General features: G+C 44.7%; 2 protein-coding genes across 2 annotated transcripts in view; both read left to right on the plus strand.

Annotated features, from left to right (window-relative positions):
- The first annotated feature begins 2,839 nt into the window (after positions 1 to 2,839).
- Positions 2,840 to 13,387, plus strand: LOC139378672 (sister chromatid cohesion protein DCC1-like). Its single transcript, XM_071121066.1, has 9 exons — positions 2,840 to 3,318; positions 4,190 to 4,361; positions 7,382 to 7,516; positions 8,669 to 8,759; positions 8,938 to 9,076; positions 9,284 to 9,336; positions 9,489 to 9,643; positions 12,202 to 12,350; positions 13,178 to 13,387. The coding sequence occupies exons 1-9, from the start codon at positions 3,146 to 3,148 to the stop codon at positions 13,287 to 13,289; spliced, it is 1,179 nt and encodes a 392-aa protein (XP_070977167.1). The 5' UTR covers positions 2,840 to 3,145; the 3' UTR covers positions 13,290 to 13,387.
- A 4,291-nt stretch (positions 13,388 to 17,678) lies between these two features.
- Positions 17,679 to 18,304, plus strand: part of LOC139419325 (transcription initiation factor TFIID subunit 2) — a 51,376-nt gene continuing 50,750 nt past the window's right edge. Inside the window, exon 1 of the mRNA XM_071169272.1 lies at positions 17,679 to 18,191. Within this exon, the coding sequence (XP_071025373.1) occupies positions 18,127 to 18,191 (65 nt within the window). The 5' untranslated portion in view covers positions 17,679 to 18,126. The remainder of the gene's footprint in view (positions 18,192 to 18,304) is intronic.

Consider the following 18,304-nt stretch of genomic DNA (forward strand, 5'->3'; position numbering starts at 1 on the left):
GAGTAGGGCCAGGGAGAATACTCGTTAGTATCGTGGCAGGTTAAGAGTAGGGCCAGGGAGACCAGACCAGTACTGTGGCAGGTTAAGAGTAGGGCCAGGGAGAATACTCGTTAGTATCGTGGCAGGTTAAGAGTAGGGCCAGGGAGAATACTCGTTAGTATCGTGGCAGGTTAAGAGTAGGGCCAGGGAGAATACTCGTTAGTATCGTGGCAGGTTAAGAGTAGGGCCAGGGAGAATACTCGTTAGTATCGTGGCATTGTGTTCCAGATAAAGCAGATTTAACTTCTTTAGGAAAACATTACGTTGTCATTCAGAGACACGTATTTATTTTCAAAGTTACAGCACACAATATTTTACACACAGCAGGTTTTTTAAAGGACAAAAAGAGTTTGGTCTGCTTCCCGTTTTCATTTTTGGCATAGAAAGATAAAATGCAATACTGATATTATCACAGCCCTAGTTAAAAGTGACCATTTTAGAGAGGGTCAAAGATTAACCACTGATAGGGAACACTGACATTGAGTTTATTGACTGACCTATATGATGATGAAGATAAAGATGTGTAAACACACAGCAACCCCCCCCCCCCCCCCACACACACACACACATCCTGACAGGCGATAAAAACGTTTCAATGCCAATTATAAAGAGTAATTTCACTGATGTTGACACTCACTGCTATCTCACTATTTCAATCATGCTTTTTTATGGCACCCCTAATATGGGCCAAGGGTGTGTGTTCTGTTCCACAAATAGCAGGTGTTACTTCTCTTCCACTAAAACAAGCAGCAGTGTTCTTCGGACTGACACCACAATGAATGAATGGCTTTCAGTTACACAATGCAAAAAAAAACAACCTTTGAGACTTGAAATAATCACATTGTGTGCGTGCACTACGCCAGTACAATTCAATACACATTGGCATTGCAGAAAATGTATTGTATTTGTGCGTTGGTTTGAATGGGTACAATTCACGCCTTTGTTTGAAAAGCCGCAACACAGTTTGAACAGGATCATCCAGAGCTCTCAGCTCGAGCCAGCCACTCCTACCTCAACTGCTCTCCGGTGACGAGAACCTCCGCCATGCGCTCGAGCTCCGCAGCCTTCTTCTGCATTGTGTTCCCGATACCATCCATCTCTTTACAACTGTTAAAACACCGGAAATATTACTGGCACTGTAAATACTGTACACAAGCCAAAGGCATCATAGCCTGTGAAAACGAGCTACAGTACACCATGCATAGCTGCCTATCCTTATGTCATTGACAAGCCGTCAGAATAGCTCCACTGTACAGTACACCATACATAGCTGCCTATCCTTATGTCATTGACAGGCCGTCTGAATAGCTCCACTGTACAGTACACCATACATAGCTGCCTATCCTTGTCATTGACAAGCCGTCTGAATAGCTCCCCTGTACAGTACACCATACATAGCTGCCTATCCGTATGTCATTGACAAGCCGTCTGAATAGCTCCCCTGTATTCTGTCCTAATGACTGTAGCTATACTGTATCAGTGTCATAACTGACGTAACCAGTCATTCGTATATCCCCAAAAAAATTGCAGAATATCAACAGCACAATATATTGAAATAAACAGGATAGTTTAGATAACGTTAGCTCACAGTGCAATCATATCCTCCATGATCACAGGTAAAACACCCCTGCTGTGGTCCATCTCTGACACACATGTGCTGTAGTATTTGATCATTACGTGCACATTTAAATGCATAACATTTTTTCAAATAATTTACCTTGCAAACACCATGGATAAAAAATTGCTGATTTATTGTTCCTCGAGATAACGTTGTCCTAGATTTGCAAACCAGCAGCATAATGTGAGAAACGCATTTAAAAAAAACACGTTTCACACAGTGAAAAATGGACAGACGCTATCTATAGCTATGCAAGAGGGGATACTAGCTTGATGTTGAACTTCTTTTGTATTCTAAAAATGTAACTGGTCCGCTAACCATCTAAACGTATGCATATTATTTTCTCGTCCGTAAAGCTTCATTCAACGAACAGCGATTCCTTGTGAAATGTGCATAGATTTCTTCAGTAGTAATGAGCTCCACTCGGACCTCTGCCTCTGTTTACTACGCGATCCTACCATGAAAAGCACGTTGACACCGTGCAGGGTTGACGACTTTTTTCAGTGATTACAGCTATTGGCTCCTTGATTTGTCGCTAGAAGACGCTAGATTACGTTTTACCGTTTCCGCGACGGCGTCACATCACGAATTTGGCTTGATGCGGCACAACTGCGGTCCCCACGTCGCGTTTTCGCCCTCTTCCGCCGCACGCTGTGCCTCTCTTGATTATTGCCGCGTTCAAGTGCTAGTTGGAACTAAGAAACTCTGAAATGTCCGACTTGCTAATAGGTTGAAGTTATACACGCGTGCAACCAGGAAATGTCAGTTTCCTCGTTTCAACTAGTACGTGAACGCGGCATGTGAGTGCGTCGTTGATGTGACTAATGTTGCACAAGTAGCCTGCACCTTCAACCACTGTTGTTTGCGGCAGAATTGAGTGGAAAAAGTCGCTAAATGCTATTAAAATCATAGACACCCTCTGTGTCAAAACCCCAAAAGGCAGCCTGAAAAAAGAAAATCTGAATTTGTCGCTGGAATCCTTTACCAATAAAAGTCGCTGGAGGGGTCTGAAAACTCGCTTAATATAGCGACAAAGTTGCTAAATTGGCAACGCTCACAAGACAAGTGGGCATTGTGGAAGTAAACCAAGGAGGCGCGATATATGCAAATGTTACAGAATCGGATAAGTGGACTAGTCTCAAACCAACAAACTGCACTCACTCGGTGTGCTTAGCGAGCTAAATCAAGCGCATCGCCTTTGGCGCTATGGTTGGGCTCCATCTGATCATTTCCAGTGGTAGATTTCAGCACCGTGCACCCACGTCGGGTGAACTCGGCGTGCTGCGCGGACATAAATCGACTGTACTGTAGAAGGGACAACGTGACGTAATCGAGACTTTCATTGGCCTATGCCGCCGTCAATCGAATATGCCATCGTACTTCCGGTATATATTGCGGGAAAGTTAATCTAGCGAGAATCACATTTAGTTGGAGTACACTACAAAATAGGCTATTTCTCATTAAATTTAGCTCATATATTAGAACCAGATGTCGAGAACATTAGAAGAGGTGCAGGCGACCATACAAATCGCCAAACTAAAAGAGAATGATTTGCAGAACACAATTCACTGTTTGACTTTTGGAGAAAGCGTCTCGTCCGGAGACTACTGCCTGATGGAACTGGATGACACGCTCTGTAAACACATAGAAGCAGGAAAGAGGTAAAGTATCTGCATAGTTACAATGTAGCTAATTCAACATAAATACACAGTTAAGAGATTAAACACAGTTACGTTAATACACGTAGCTGGTTATGTTAATAGAAATGTGGCGGTGGGTTGTCTCTCCTAAACATTCGCAGGTGACTGGTTGGTTTACGCGAGATTTTGTTCTGGGTTCACAGATTACGTGTGTGTAGTGTGCGTTGGCAACCCACCTGGACTGTTACCGGACGTCTGCAGGCATTTGTTCCAACACATCTGATTCTATGATTGATCTTCCCCATCAGGACCTTGATAATCTGAATCAGGTGTGTTGGACTGAAACACACCTGATTCAAGTTTAAGGAGTCTACCGTTACTCCGTTAGTCCAAGGACCTTACATGTTCTGTTTAAAGGGCAAATTGTCTCCGGAAGCCAAAAACGGCCAAATGTTCAAACTAAACGTGAATCGATTCACACTTGCAGTACAGTTATATAAACATAAATCCCTCTACTTTTCATATCACATAAAAAATAATATTCCACAAAAACTGTACCGCAGGAGATGCGGGTTAACGTATAGACTGAGCGTCATGTCTCTTATTTAAACTCCTCCCCCTTCAGAATACCCCTTCATCCAATGACTCTTATGTGATGTAATGGAACTGAGTGTGATGGTCAAGGGCCACCCACCTACTACCTCTATAGGAGAAGGGTTGTCCAGCCCTGGCGAAAACAACTCATCCAGCTGTTGCCACTTTCTCTACACATCAACGTTAAAACAGTCTGTTTAACATTGACGAGTAGAGAGACTGTTTTAACGTTGAGTCTCTCTACACGTCAACGATCTCCACAATCTCTCTCTCCTTTATCCTTGTTCTCTACATGCAGCCTGGTTATCAGAGGAGACCAGGATGAGAGAGCTGTCCTGTGCAGTGAAGACACGACTTATGACCTGAAGATAGCCGACACCTCAAACCTCCTGCTGTTAGTGCCTGGCTGCCTGACTCCAGATCAGCTGACTACTGACAACCAGGCCAGCTCTCAGCTGGTCCATGCACAGGTAGGAGGAGTCTTATCAACTATCTGAACACAATGAATGTTTCTGGTGTGACAGCCATTTTGAAAATCACTGATCTGTTATTATATGTCTGTACAGTAGATATTACTTTAACATGCTGACACACGCACACTAAATAGCTATAGACATTCTAACACAGTGAGTTCATTGTGATGTATTACATGTTTTTCTAATGCACTGTGTTCACCTACATTAGTGGTTCCCAAACTTTTTATAGTCCCCGTACCCCTTCAAACGTTCAACCTCCAGCTGTACCCCCTCTAAGCACCAGGGTCAGCGCACTCTCAAATGTTGTTTTCTGCCATCATTGTAAAGCCTGCCGCACACACACACACTATACAATACATTTATTCAACAAGAATGAGTGAGTTTTTGTCACAACCCGGCTCGTTGGAAGTGACAAAGAGCTCTTATAGGACCAGGGCACAAATAATAATAATAATAATTTAATTTTGCTCTTTATTTAACCATCTTACATATAAAACCTTATTTGTTTATCGTAAATGGAGAATAACTCACCACAGGTTAATGAGAAGTGCCTGCTTGACAGGATGCACATAACTATGCGATGTTGGGTTGTATTGGAGAGAGTCTCAGTCTTAAATCATTTTCCACACACAGTCTGTGCCTGTATTTAGTTGTCATGCTAGTGAGAGCCGAGAATCCACTCCCTACATAGGTACGTGGTTGCAAAGGGCATCAGTGTCTTAACAGCGCGATTTCCCAATGCAGGATACTCTGAGCGAAGCCCCATCCAGAAATATGTCTGTGGCTTCTGATTTTAAATATAATTTATTCACAGAACCGCTTGTTGCAATCTCTGAGGCTCTCTTGTTCAGATATCGGTAAGTGGACTGGCAGCAGGGCACTAAAGGGATAACGAATCCAGTTTATTTCGGGAAAGTACCTGTGTAATTGCACACCCAGCTCGCACATTTGACATTGTCCGTAAACTTAAGTTAATTTGCACACAAAATTCATACAATGATGGAAAGACCTGTGTGTTGTCCTTGTTCCAACTTTTTAATCAGCATCAATTTTGTTCTGCACATTGAATATAGTTACAAAGAGTCCCTGTAGTCCTACATTCAGATCATTCAGGTGAAAAAAAACATCACCCAGATAGGCCAGTCATGTGAGAAACTCATCATCATGCAGGTGGTCAGACAAGTGAACATTTTGGTCAGTAAAGAACTTTAAGTTCTTCTCTCAATTCAAAGAAACGTGTCAATACTTTGCCCCTTGATAACCAGCGCAGTCTGTATGTTGTAAAAATTTTACATGGTCGCTGCCCATATCATTTGCATAATGCAGAAAATACACGAGAGTTCAGGGGCCTTGCTTTAACCAAGTTAACCATTTTCACTGTATTGTCCAAAACGTCTTTCAAGCTGTCAGGCATTCCTTTGGCAGCAAGAGCCTCTCTGTGGATGCTGCAGCGAACCCAAGAGCCTCTCTGTGGATGCTGCAGCGAACCCAAGAGCCTCTCTGTGGATGCTGCAGCGAACCCGAGAGCCTCTCTGTGGATGCTGCAGCGAACCCGAGAGCCTCTCTGTGGATGCTGCAGCGAACCCGAGAGCCTCTCGGTGGATGCTGCAGCGAACCCGAGAGCCTCTCGGTGGATGCTGCAGCGAACCCGAGAGCCTCTCGGTGGATGCTGCAGCGAACCCGAGAGCCTCTCGGTGGATGCTGCAGCGAACCCGAGAGCCTCTCGGTGGATGCTGCAGCGAACCCGAGAGCCTCTCGGTGGATGCTGCAGCGAACCCGAGAGCCTCTCGGTGGATGCTGCAGCGAACCCGAGAGCCTCTCGGTGGATGCTGCAGCGAACCCGAGAGCCTCTCGGTGGATGCTGCAGCGAACCCGAGAGCCTCTCGGTGGATGCTGCAGCGAACCCGAGAGCCTCTCGGTGGATGCTGCAGCGAACCCGAGAGCCTCTCGGTGGATGCTGCAGCGAACCCGAGAGCCTCTCGGTGGATGCTGCAGCGAACCCGAGAGCCTCTCGGTGGATGCTGCAGCGAACCCGAGAGCCTCTCGGTGGATGCTGCAGCGAACCCGAGAGCCTCTCGGTGGATGCTGCTTGACGTTACCACTCCACTATGTCTCCCTGTCATGGTTTTTGCGCCAACAGTACAGATACCAACACATCTTGACCACCAAAGTCCATTTGATGTCACTAAGCTGTCCAGCACTTTAAAAATATCCTCTTCTGTTGTCCTGGTTTCCAGAAGAGGATGTCTTCCTTAATTGACCCCCCCCCCCCATAAACGTAACGGACATACACCAGGAGCTGTGCCAGGCCCACCACGTCTGTTGACTCATCCAGCTGTAACGCACTGGCTCGTATGCGAAGCAGTAATTGTTTCAAAACATCTGCATGTCACTGATTTTCTCATGAAACAGTGTTTGATGAAGGCATTGTCTGTTTAGTTTTTGTTGGCCTTTTCCCACAGCATTGTCCTGCCATATCCACGGCAGCAGGAAGAATGAAGTCCTCCACAATAGTATGGGGTTTGCCTGTCCTAGCCACTCAGTAGCTCACCATATAAGACTCTTCTAGCCCCTTCTTATTACTGATATCAGTTGATTTTATACATGTCTAACTACTCAAAAGTCGTCTTTATTCTCGCTCAAAAAACTCCCGCGGCTTATTTTTCAAATTGTCATGTTTCGTTTCTAAATGTCTGCACAAGAGAGAAGGTTTCCTGTGAGAGAGTAACGGTTAATGTGATTGGATGTTAGTTATTTGACTAGGCTTCCTGTATTTGACATTGTGTTGTTATTTCGCTGAACACTAGATGGTTGAATTTTATTTTTGGCAGTGAAACGAGGCCAACTCAGGCGAGGGAAAAAAACCTCACCGTTGGAAAATATAAATGGACTGTTTGAAAATGTGAAGGGTTTTTATTTGGCGTACCCCCCCCCCCCCCCCCCCCCCCCCCCCCAGTGTGAAATAATGTGCTGAAATGTATTCAGGACCTAAGAAATTACCCTTTTCCCAACAGATTTGGGGCTTTTCTAACAGTTACTGGGAGTTGAGAAAGCGCCATCCCAAACTAAAGAAGCTGAAGAGACTTCTGATGGAGGATCCGTACGAGGGCCCAGGTATCAGTGGGCAGGAGGATGTCACGGAGGGGAAGGTACTTATTAACTCTACTAGATTATATCCAGAGAGACTTACAGTCCATTCATCTTAAGGTAGGACTGTCACGTTCATAGTCGGTACAACTTTTCCTCAACAAAGCAACTATCAGCGAAGTTGGTGCCGCTAAGAAAAGACACGTACAGGAAAGGCCAGTACACGCTAGAACATCATCTCTACTGTACACGGAGTAAATGTCTGCCGCTACGCTACCGTTCTCTGTTTTTAAAAGCTTTCCTTTTGGTAGTCCCGTGTGGCTCAGTTGGTAGAACATGGACCTTCCAACGCCGGAGTTGTGGGTTCGATTCCCACGAGAGACCAGTACCAAAAAAAAAGTATGGCAATTTATGCACTCAGCACTGTAGGTCGCTCTGGATAAGAGTCTGCTAAATGACTCAAATGTACACTATGGGAGACCCGCTTGATAAAACGTTTCCTTTTGGCAGTACACTATGGGAGACCCGCTTGATAAAACGTTTCCTTTTGGCAGTACACTATGGGTGACCTGCTTGATAAAACGTTTCCTTTTGGCAGTACACTATGGGAGACCTGCTTGATAAAACGTTTCCTTTTGGCAGTACACTATGGGAGACCCGCTTGATAAAACGTTTCCTTTTGGCAGTACACTATGGGAGACCTGCTTGATAAAACGTTTCCTTTTGGCAGTACACTATGGGAGACCTGCTTGATAAAACGTTTCCTTTTGGCAGTACACTATGGGAGACCTGCTTGATAAAACGTTTCCTTTTGGCAGTACACTATGGGAGACCTGCTTGATAAAACGTTTCCTTTTGGCAGTACACTATGGGAGACCTGCTTGATAAAACGTTTCCTTTTGGCAGTACACTATGGGAGACCTGCTTGATAAAACGTTTCCTTTTGGCAGTACACTATGGGAGACCTGCTTGATAAAACGTTTCCTTTTGGCAGTACACTATGGGAGACCTGCTTGATAAAACGTTTCCTTTTGGCAGTACACTATGGGAGACCTGCTTGATAAAACGTTTCCTTTTGGCAGTACACTATGGGAGACCTGCTTGATAAAACGTTTCCTTTTGGCAGTACACTATGGGAGACCTGCTTGATAAAACGTTTCCTTTTGGCAGTACACTATGGGAGACCTGCTTGATAAAACGTTTCCTTTTGGCAGTACACTATGGGAGACCTGCTTGAAAGAATCCAAGCAAGCGAGGAGGAACTGGAGGCCCAACTACAGACTATTCATGCCTGTGAGGTCAACGGTAAGAATAATTCTCAAATCTTCCAAATGTTAATTTTCTCACAGTTTTTCCATTTAGATATGTGATCTACTGTATGTGGTTTGTGTCTATATACATGCTGGCCTTGGTGTGTCCACATGTATGAGGATGTTTGTTTGTCCTGTGCTCTTTTCACATGTTCCCCTCTTGTGTATTCCAGGCTACTGGAGGCTGTTGGATTTTGACTATGAGATGAAGCTACTGGGTCACATCACTCAGCTGGTGGACTCTGAGTCCTGGTCCTTCAGTAAAGTCCCTCTTCGTGTCAGTCTGGAGGAGTTAGGACGTCTGGAGCCACAGTAGGTGCAGTTAGGCAACGTTACGGCTGTCCCCTAGGGCGGCGCACAATTGGCCCAGTGTCGTCCTGGGTTTGGCCGGTGTAGGCCGTCCATTTTAAATAATGTTGCATGTAATTGTCATGACAACATTAAAAAGTGTGTGTGTGTGTGTGGCTAGGGAATACATGTATTTGTTTGATACTCATCCAAACCCCTTCTCCTGCCCAGGGAGATGATAGAGCACAGCTTGAACTGTTATGGACGGCGCTACACGGACAACGGTAAGTCAGAAAGTACTGTACGTTTTTAATGCTTTGGTGTGCTGTAGAGTGACACACAGCCAACTAACTACCTCTTCCCTCGTGCACTATTTTGGCTCTTCACAGCTATTTCATGGATATTAAACAGAAATGAAAATGTCGTAATTTTTCAGATGAGGTGTTCTTTGCGCTGAACGAGGACAAGGTGTGCAGAGCCACAGCTCAGATGCTGCTGCAGAACGCAGCGAAGTTCAACCTGGCAGAGTTCCAGGAGGTGTGGCAGCAAAGTGTCCCAGACGGGATGGGCACTAGACTGGACCAGCTGAAGGTAAGGACGGGGGTCAGACTGGCAGCTCACAGAGGGCATGGGCACTAGACTGGACCAGCTGAAGGTGAGGACGGGGGTCAGACTGGCAGCTCACAGAGGGATGGGCACTAGACTGGACCAGCTGAAGGTGAGGACGGGGGTCAGACTGGCAGCTCACAGAGGGATGGGCACTAGACTGGACCAGCTGAAGGTGAGGATGGGGGTCAGACTGGCAGCTCACAGGGATGGGCACTAGACTGGACCAGCTGAAGGTGAGGACGGGGGTCAGACTGGCAGCTCACAGAGGGATGGGCACTAGACTGGACCAGCTGAAGGTGAGGATGGGGGTCAGACTGGCAGCTCACAGGGATGGGCACTAGACTGGACCAGCTGAAGGTGAGGACGGGGGTCAGACTGGCAGCTCACAGAGGGATGGGCACTAGACTGGACCAGCTGAAGGTGAGGATGGGGTCAGACTGGCAGCTCACAGAGGGATGGGCACTAGACTGGACCAGCTGAAGGTGAGGATGGGGGTCAGACTGGCAGCTCACAGAGGGATGGGCCAGTTTTCCAGCTTGAACCTGGTCCAGAAAATGTAGGGAAAATGGCGTCGCATAGCTTCCAGAAAACAGTTGCTTTAAAATGAGGGATTTCGTGGCCAGTTTGAGGTTAGGATGTTTTTCTGCACACAGATTATGCATGTTTGAACTACACATGGACACATCCAGCCCAACTCGGGAGGTTGAAAGTATTCGGCCCCCTTGATCTTTGCGACCTTTTGCCACATTTCAGGCTTCAAACATAAAGATATACAACTGTATTTTTTTGTGAAGAATCAGCAACAAGTGGGACACAATCATGAAGTGGAACGACATTTATTGGATATTTCAAACTTTTTTAACAAATCAAAAACTGAAAAATTGGGCGTGCAAAATTATTCAGCCCCTTTACTTTCAGTGCAGCAAACTCTCTCCAGAAGTTCAGTGAGGATCTCTGAATGATCCAATGTTGACCTAAATGACTAATGATGATAAATACAATCCACCTGTGTAATCAAGTCTCTGTATAAATGCACCTGCACTGTGATAGTCTCAGAGGTCCGTTAAAAGCGCAGAGAGCATCATGAAGAACAAGGAACACACCAGGCAGGTCCGAGATACTGTTGTGAAGAAGTTTAAAGCCGGATTTGGATACAAAAAGATTTCCCGAGCTTTAAACATCCCAAGGAGCACTGTGCAAGCGATAATATTGAAATGGAAGGAGTATCAGACCACTGCAAATCTACCAAGACCTGGCCGTCCCTCTAAACTTTCAGCTCATACAAGGAGAAGACTGATCAGAGATGCAGCCAAGAGGCCCATGATCACTCTGGATGAACTGCAGAGATCTACAGCTGAGGTGGGAGACTCTGTCCATAGGACAACAATCAGTCGTATATTGCACAAATCTGGCCTTTATGGAAGAGTGGCAAGAAAGCCATTTCTTAAAGATATCCATAAAAAGTGTTGTTTAAAGTTTGCCACAAGCCACCTGGGAGACACACCAAACATGTGGAAGAAGGTGCTCTGGTCAGATGAAACCAAAATTGAACTTTTTGGCAACAATGCAAAACGTTATGTTTGGCGTAAAAGCAACACAGCTGAACACACCATCCCCACTGCCAAACATGGTGGTGGCAGCATCATGGTTTGGGCCTGCTTTTCTTCAGCAGGGACAGGGAAGATGGTTAAAATTGATGGGAAGATGGATGGAGCCAAATACAGGACCATTCTGGAAGAAAACCTGATGGAGTCTGCAAAAGACCTGAGACTGGGACGGAGATTTGTCTTCCAACAAGACAATGATCCAAAACATAAAGCAAAATCTACAATTGAATGGTTCAAAAATAAACATATCCAGGTGTTAGAATGGCCAAGTCAAAGTCCAGACCTGAATCCAATCGAGAATCTGTGGAAAGAACTGAAAACTGCTGTTCACAAATGCTCTCCATCCAACCTCACTGAGCTCGAGCTGTTTTGCAAGGAGGAATGGGAAAAAATGTCAGTCTCTCGATGTGCAAAACTGATAGAGACACACCCCAAGCGACTTACAGCTGTAATCGCAGCAAAAGGTGGCGCTACAAAGTATTAACTTAAGGGGGCTGAATAATTTTGCACGTCCAATTTTTCAGTGTTTGATTTGTTAAAAAAGTTTGAAATATCCAATAAATGTCGTTCCACTTCATGATTGTGTCCCACTTGTTGTTGATTCTTCACAAAAAATACAGTTTTATATCTTTATGTTTGAAGCCTGAAATGTGGCAAAAGGTCGCAAAGATCAAGGGGGCCGAATACTTTCGCAAGGCACTGTACTTACTAGTTAAAGTTCCAGAGCATGTCTTTAACCAACACTGTTTTGTTACATGTGGACTATTCTTAGATTCTACAGCAAAATATCTCATAATGGATGTTTACGTTTTTAGGCATTACAGCAGGTTTTATTTTAGCCTTAGAAATATGGTAATCACACATTTTTAAAGACGTGATGGTTGTTGGCAGACATGATTACAGGATTATCCAGATGGTTATGGGTTTCTATAGAGTCTAGCCCTTGTGGACCGCAGCTCCAAACCAGAGACCATATCTCTGCTGAGAGTGGAAGATCTTCCCGAGGACACACTGGAGAGATTCACCCACCTCTTCACCATGAGACAGAAGTGGACCGAGGAGGACATCACCCCTTACATACAGTGAGTAAAACTGAGCATCAGAATGACTGCTGTCTCTGTGCTGTACCATAATGACCGCTGTCTCTGTGCTGTCCCATAATGACCGCTGTCTCTGTGCTGTCCCATAATGACCGCTGTCTCTGTGCTGTCCCATAATGACCGCTGTCTCTGTGCTGTCCCATAATGACCGCTGTCTCTGTGCTGTCCCATAATGACCGCTGTCTCTGTGCTGTACCATAATGACCGCTGTCTCTGTGCTGTACCATAATGACGTTGTCTCTGTGCTGTCCCATAATGACCGCTGTCTCTGTGCTGTACCATAATGACCGCTGTCTCTGTGCTGTACCATAATGACCGCTGTCTCTGTGCTGTACCATAATGACCGCTGTCTCTGTGCTGTCCCATAATGACCGCTGTCTCTGTGCTGTCCCATAATGACCGCTGTCTCTGTGCTGTCCCATAATGACCGCTGTCTCTGTGCTGTCCCATAATGACCGCTGTCCCATAATGACCGCTGTCCCATAATGACCGCTGTCTCTGTGCTGTCCCATAATGACCGCTGTCTCTGTGCTGTCCCATAATGACCGCTGTCCCATAATGACCGTTGTCTCTGTGCTGTCCCATAATGACCGTTGTCTCTGTGCTGTCCCATAATGACCGCTGTCTCTGTGCTGTCCCATAATGACTATTAGAGATTTAGACTTGTGTGCCAGATGTTTGTGGTGTCAGACACTGCCAGGTGGTGTCAGACACTGCCAGGTGGTGTCAGACACAGCCAACTGTCTTGTTTTATCTGGAAAGCTCTGTGTTAACAACGATTTGATCCTCAACGATTTATTGTCATGCAGGGACTTGTGTGGAGAAAAGCAAACAACTGGAGCTCTTCTTACCAAATACGCTCGTTTGTCCATGCAAAACGGAATAAAAGTCTTCAATTCAAGAAGGCTAGTGGCAACATGAAGACGATTGGATATCTTAATTGACGAGCAAAGTTGTTTGGAATCAGTGTATTGTTGTATTTGTTAAAATGTTGTAATAAAAATCTAATGTTTTTGTAATTATGACCTACTTTGTGTGTTTTTCCTCCCACCTATACTATATATCTTATGCTTTATTCCAAATACCACAGTCACAATTTGATCATTTAGTGCCCTCCAGTGGCAAGAGGCAGAAGGACAGTGACAAGAAGGCTTTCAAAATAAAATGTGTTTACATTTCTAAAACCACACAAATGATCCAACCCAATATTTTACTGTTAGAAACAAGGTTAGGATCAAATATAAACAAAAAGCACCATAAATGATTCTCCTAAATATATATAAAATAAAAATTGTGCTGGAGGGGCCCGGGGGTCGAAGGTTGGTCAAAAGGCCACACCTGTCAGGTAGATGGTTTATCTTGGCAAAGGAGAAATGCTCACTAATAGGGATGAAAACAAATGTGTGCACATTTGAGAGAAATACATTTTTTGTGCGTCTGGAACATTTCTGGGATCTTTTATTTCAGCTCATGAAACATGGGACCAACACTTCACATGTTGCGTTTTATATTTTTTGTAAAGTATTCAGACCCCTGGACTTTCTTCACATTTGGTTACACCTTATTTTAAAATGGATTAAATAACTGTAAAAAATCCTCAGCTATCTACACACAATACCCCGTAATGACAAAGATAATAAAAAATAAAAACAATCAATCAAATGTATTGAAAATAACAAACCTTTTAAGTATTCAGACCTTTCGCTATGAGACTTGAAATTGAACTCAGGTGCATCCTGTTTCCATTGTTCCTCGAGGCTTTTACAACTTGATTGGAGTCCACTGGTGCTAAGTTCAATTGATTGGACATGATTTGGAAAGGCAAACACCTGTCTATATAAAGGTCCTACAGTTGACAGTGCATGTCAGAACAAAAACCAAGCCATCTGGTCAAAGGAATTGTCTGTAGAGCTCCGAGACAGGATTGTGTCGAGGCACAGATCTGGGGAAGGGTACCAAAACATCTGCAGCATTGAATGTCCCCAAGAACGAAGTGGCCTCCATCATTCTTAAATGGAAGACGTTTGGAACCATCAAGACTCATCCTAGAGCTGGACGCCCGGCCAAACTGAGAAATCGGGGGAGAAGGGCCTTGGTCGTGGAGGTGACCAAGAACCCGATGGTCATTTTGACAGAGCTGTAGAGATGGGAGAAACTTTTAGAAGGATAACCATCTCTGAAACACTCCACCAATCAGCCCTTCATGGTAGAGTTGCCAGAAGGAAGCCACTCCTCAGTAAGAGGCACATGACAGCCAGCTTGGAGTTTGCCAAAAGGCAAACTATCAGACCATGAGAAACAAGATTCTCTGGTCTGATGAAACCAAGACTGAACTTTGGCCAGAATGCTAAGCATCACATCTGGAGGAAACCTGTCACCATCCCTACGGTGAATCATGGTGGTGGCAGCATCATGCTGTGGGGATGTTTTCAGCAGCAGGGACTGGGATCAAGGCAAAGATGAACGGAGCACAGTACAGAGAGATCCTTGATGAAAACCTGCTCAGGACCTCAGACTGGGGCGACTGTTAACCTTCCAATGCAGGAGTGGCTTCTGGACAAGTCTCTGAATGTCCTTGAGTGGGCCAGTTAGAACCCAATCGAACATCTCTGGAGAGACCTGAAAATAGATGTGCAGCAACGCTCCCCATCCAGAGCTTGAGAGGTTCTCCAGAGAATAATGGGAGAAACTCCCCAAATACAGGTGTGCCAAGCTTCTAGCGTTACACCCAAGACTCAATGCTGTAATCTCTGCCAAAGGTGTTTCAACAAAGTACTGAGTAAAGGGTCTGAGTACTTATGTAAATGTGATCAGTTTTACATTTTTAATAAATTAGCAAACATTTCTAAAAACCTATTTTTGCTTTGTCATTATGGGGTATTATGTGTAGATTGAGGGGGGGAAACTATTTAATACATTTTAGAATAAGGACGTAACATAATATGGGAAAAGTGAAGGGGTCTGTATATTAGAGTTGGCTTTAGAGGCACTTATAAAGTCCACAAGCAACAGAACACGCCCCGTGACCCCTCGGCCAATCAGAGCAATGAGACTTGGAGCCCCCCAGACTTCTCGGCCAATCAGAACATCCACAGCTTACACTTGACATTGGACCCTTACCAAGTCCAATCCCTACACCTACCATGTGCTGGAGGAGTGAGTGGAGCGCCCCCTAGTGTCAAACAGAATGTACACTTTGAAATTGGACTTGGATATGGTCAGTCCAAGACTACATTTATGGCAAATCAAATTGTATTGGTCACATACACATGTTTAGCAGGTGTAGCGTAATGCTTGTGTTTCTAGCTCCAACAGTGCAGTAATATATAACAATTTCACAACAATACACACAATACACACATCTAAAGTAATGGAATTAAGAATATATAAGTATTTGGGCAAGCAGAGGCATAGACTAAAATACAGTTGAATAGAATACAGTATATACATATGAGATGAGTAATGGAAAATATGTAAACATTATGAAAGTGACTGGTATTCTGTTATTAAAGTGGCCAGTGATTTGTAAGTCGACAGTATGTATTTAGGCCAGCAGCCTCTAACGGGCTAGTGGTGGCTATTTAACAGTCTGAAGGCCTTGAGATAGAAGCTGTTTTTCAGTCTCTCGATCCCAGCTTTGACACACCTGTACGGACCTCACCTTCTGGATGATAGCGGGTAAACAGGCAGTGGCTCGGGTGGTTGTTGTCCTTGATGATCTTTTTGGTCTTCCTGTGACATCGGGTGCTGTAGGTGTCCTGGAGTGCAGGTAGTTTGCCCCTGGTGATGCATTGGGCAGACTACACCACCCTCTGGAGAGCCCTGCGGTTGCGGGCGGTGCAGTTGCTGTACCAGGCGTTAATACAGCCCAACAAGATTCTCTCAATTGTGCATCTGTAAAAGTTTGTGAGGGTCTTAGGTGCCAAGTCCAATTTCTTCAGGGGGGCGCTCCCTCTGCTGTTTTCTGAAGTCCACGATCATCTCCTTTGTTTTCTTGACATTTAGTGACAGGTTATTTTCCTGGCACCACACTCCGAGGGCCCTCACCTCCTCGCTGTAGGCTGCCTTATCATTGTTAGTAATCAGGCCTACTACTGTTGTGTCGTCTGCAAACTTGATGATTGAGTTGGAGGCGTGCGTGGCCATGCAGTCATGGGTGAACAGGGAGTACAGGAGAAGGCTGAGCACGCACCCCTGTGGGGCCCCTGTGTTGAGGATCAGTGAAGTGAAGGTGTTGTTTCCTACCTTCACCAGCTGGGGGTGGCCCGTCAGGAAGTCTAGGACCCATTTGCACAGGGGGAGGTTCAGACCCAGGGCCCTGAGTTTAATGGTGAGCTTGGAGAGTACTATGGTGTTGAATGCTGAGCTACAGTCAATGAACAGCATTCTTACATAGGTATTCCTCTTGTCCAGATGGGATAGGGCAGTGTGCAGTGTGATGGTGATTGCATCGTCTGTGGATCTATTAGGGCGGTAAGCAAATTGAAGTGGGTCTAGGGTGTCAGGTAAGGTAGAGGTGATATGATCCCAGGCACAGGCCTGGATGTGACATCCAAAAGCCCATTTTTCCATCCATTCAAATTGAAGTGGGTCTAGGGTGTCAGGTAAGGTAGAGGTGATATGATCCCAGGCACAGGCCTGGATGTGACGTCCAGCCCATTTTTCCATCCATTCCCATATCTATTTAAAGTTAAAGTCGAAAATGTCTCTACAAGTCCTAACCTAACCTTAACCTTTACCTTAACCGTTTTAAATGTCAAATGCAATGGGTTAGGGACGTCCCGAGGAACCAAGATAGCACTGACCGAATATTTGTAAAATGGCTATATCGTTAATATTCATGAAAACAAAACATTTATGTTTGGTCTTAATTTAAGGTTAGGGTTAGGTATAATGTTAGCAGTGTGGTTTAGGTTAGGGTTGGTTTTAACATCTAATTTTAAGAAGTTACAAACAAGTAACCTAGTGATTAGAGCGTTGGACTCGTAACCGAAAGGTTGCGAGATCTATTCCCGAGTTGACAAGGTAAAAAATCTGTCATTCTGTCCCTGAACAAGGCATAACTGTTCCTAGGCTGTCATTTAAAATAAGTATTTGTTCTTAACTGACTTGCCTGGTTAAATAAAGATACAATTAAAATAAATTAAAAAATTAAATTGTCGAAAAGGGCGGGGTTTACGAGTTTGTGTATTTGGTACGTCGTGACGACCGCTCAACAATCACAACACTTCGATCAGTAAAGTGTAATGGATTTACACTCCAGTCCAGCTGGTGGCGGTAATGCGCCTTTTGGTTGTCAACCGCCATTTTAAAATCACAAAACATGAAGAAGAAGAACAACTTTGAGCTATCGCTCAGACGGAGAGGATATACTTAAAACATTTTAGAGCTCAACATTGACAAAAATGCTCATTTGAAACAGAAATTATTCTTGCAAAGCTGAATGATAGTCTTTGGTAGCGTGCATATCTGGAAAAGGTGTTTGAGACATTGATAGCATTGCACAGACAGCCGGCGGGGAAGAATGGCTGGAAGTGTTGTGTTAACTGGCTAACTGGCTAACGTTAGCACTAGCCAACTGACTGACTAGCTAGCTAAATCGCCACATTCGCTGCGCATGAACTCATTGCATTGTGATTTATTAGGACTGGAAATATATATATGTTTTTTTGTGGATACAGGAAGAACTTTCCAGTCCACACGACCATTGCGTCAAATCCGTAGTTCACGAACATGATCAAATTCATATACCGTATCAATGCATGAAGTCAAGATGAACAGGAAGAAGGACAAGGGATTTGAGAGCCCGCGGCCTTTTAAATTATAAGTCTTTTCTATTACCTTTGGCTTAGTTAGCTTTGCCCACACGTTTGTCCTTAAGTTATTACTTGGCACAGTATATAATACTGTAGCGCCGTTATTCCTCAATGTGTTAA

The sequence above is a fragment of the Oncorhynchus clarkii genome, chromosome 2 (genome assembly GCF_045791955.1).
Source record: "Oncorhynchus clarkii lewisi isolate Uvic-CL-2024 chromosome 2, UVic_Ocla_1.0, whole genome shotgun sequence".
In the NCBI taxonomy this organism is placed as follows: domain Eukaryota; kingdom Metazoa; phylum Chordata; class Actinopteri; order Salmoniformes; family Salmonidae; genus Oncorhynchus; species Oncorhynchus clarkii.

Bases quoted from the DNA above. Each gene is read 5' to 3' on its own strand.
- LOC139378672 (XM_071121066.1), top strand. From the start codon at position 3,146: ATGTCGAGAACATTAGAAGAGGTGCAGGCGACCATACAAATCGCCAAA. The intron at 7,517-8,668 runs GTACTTATTAAC...TCCTTTTGGCAG, and splicing joins AGGATGTCACGGAGGGGAAG to TACACTATGGGAGACCTGCT. The intron at 12,351-13,177 runs GTGAGTAAAACT...ATTGTCATGCAG, and splicing joins GACATCACCCCTTACATACA to GGACTTGTGTGGAGAAAAGC.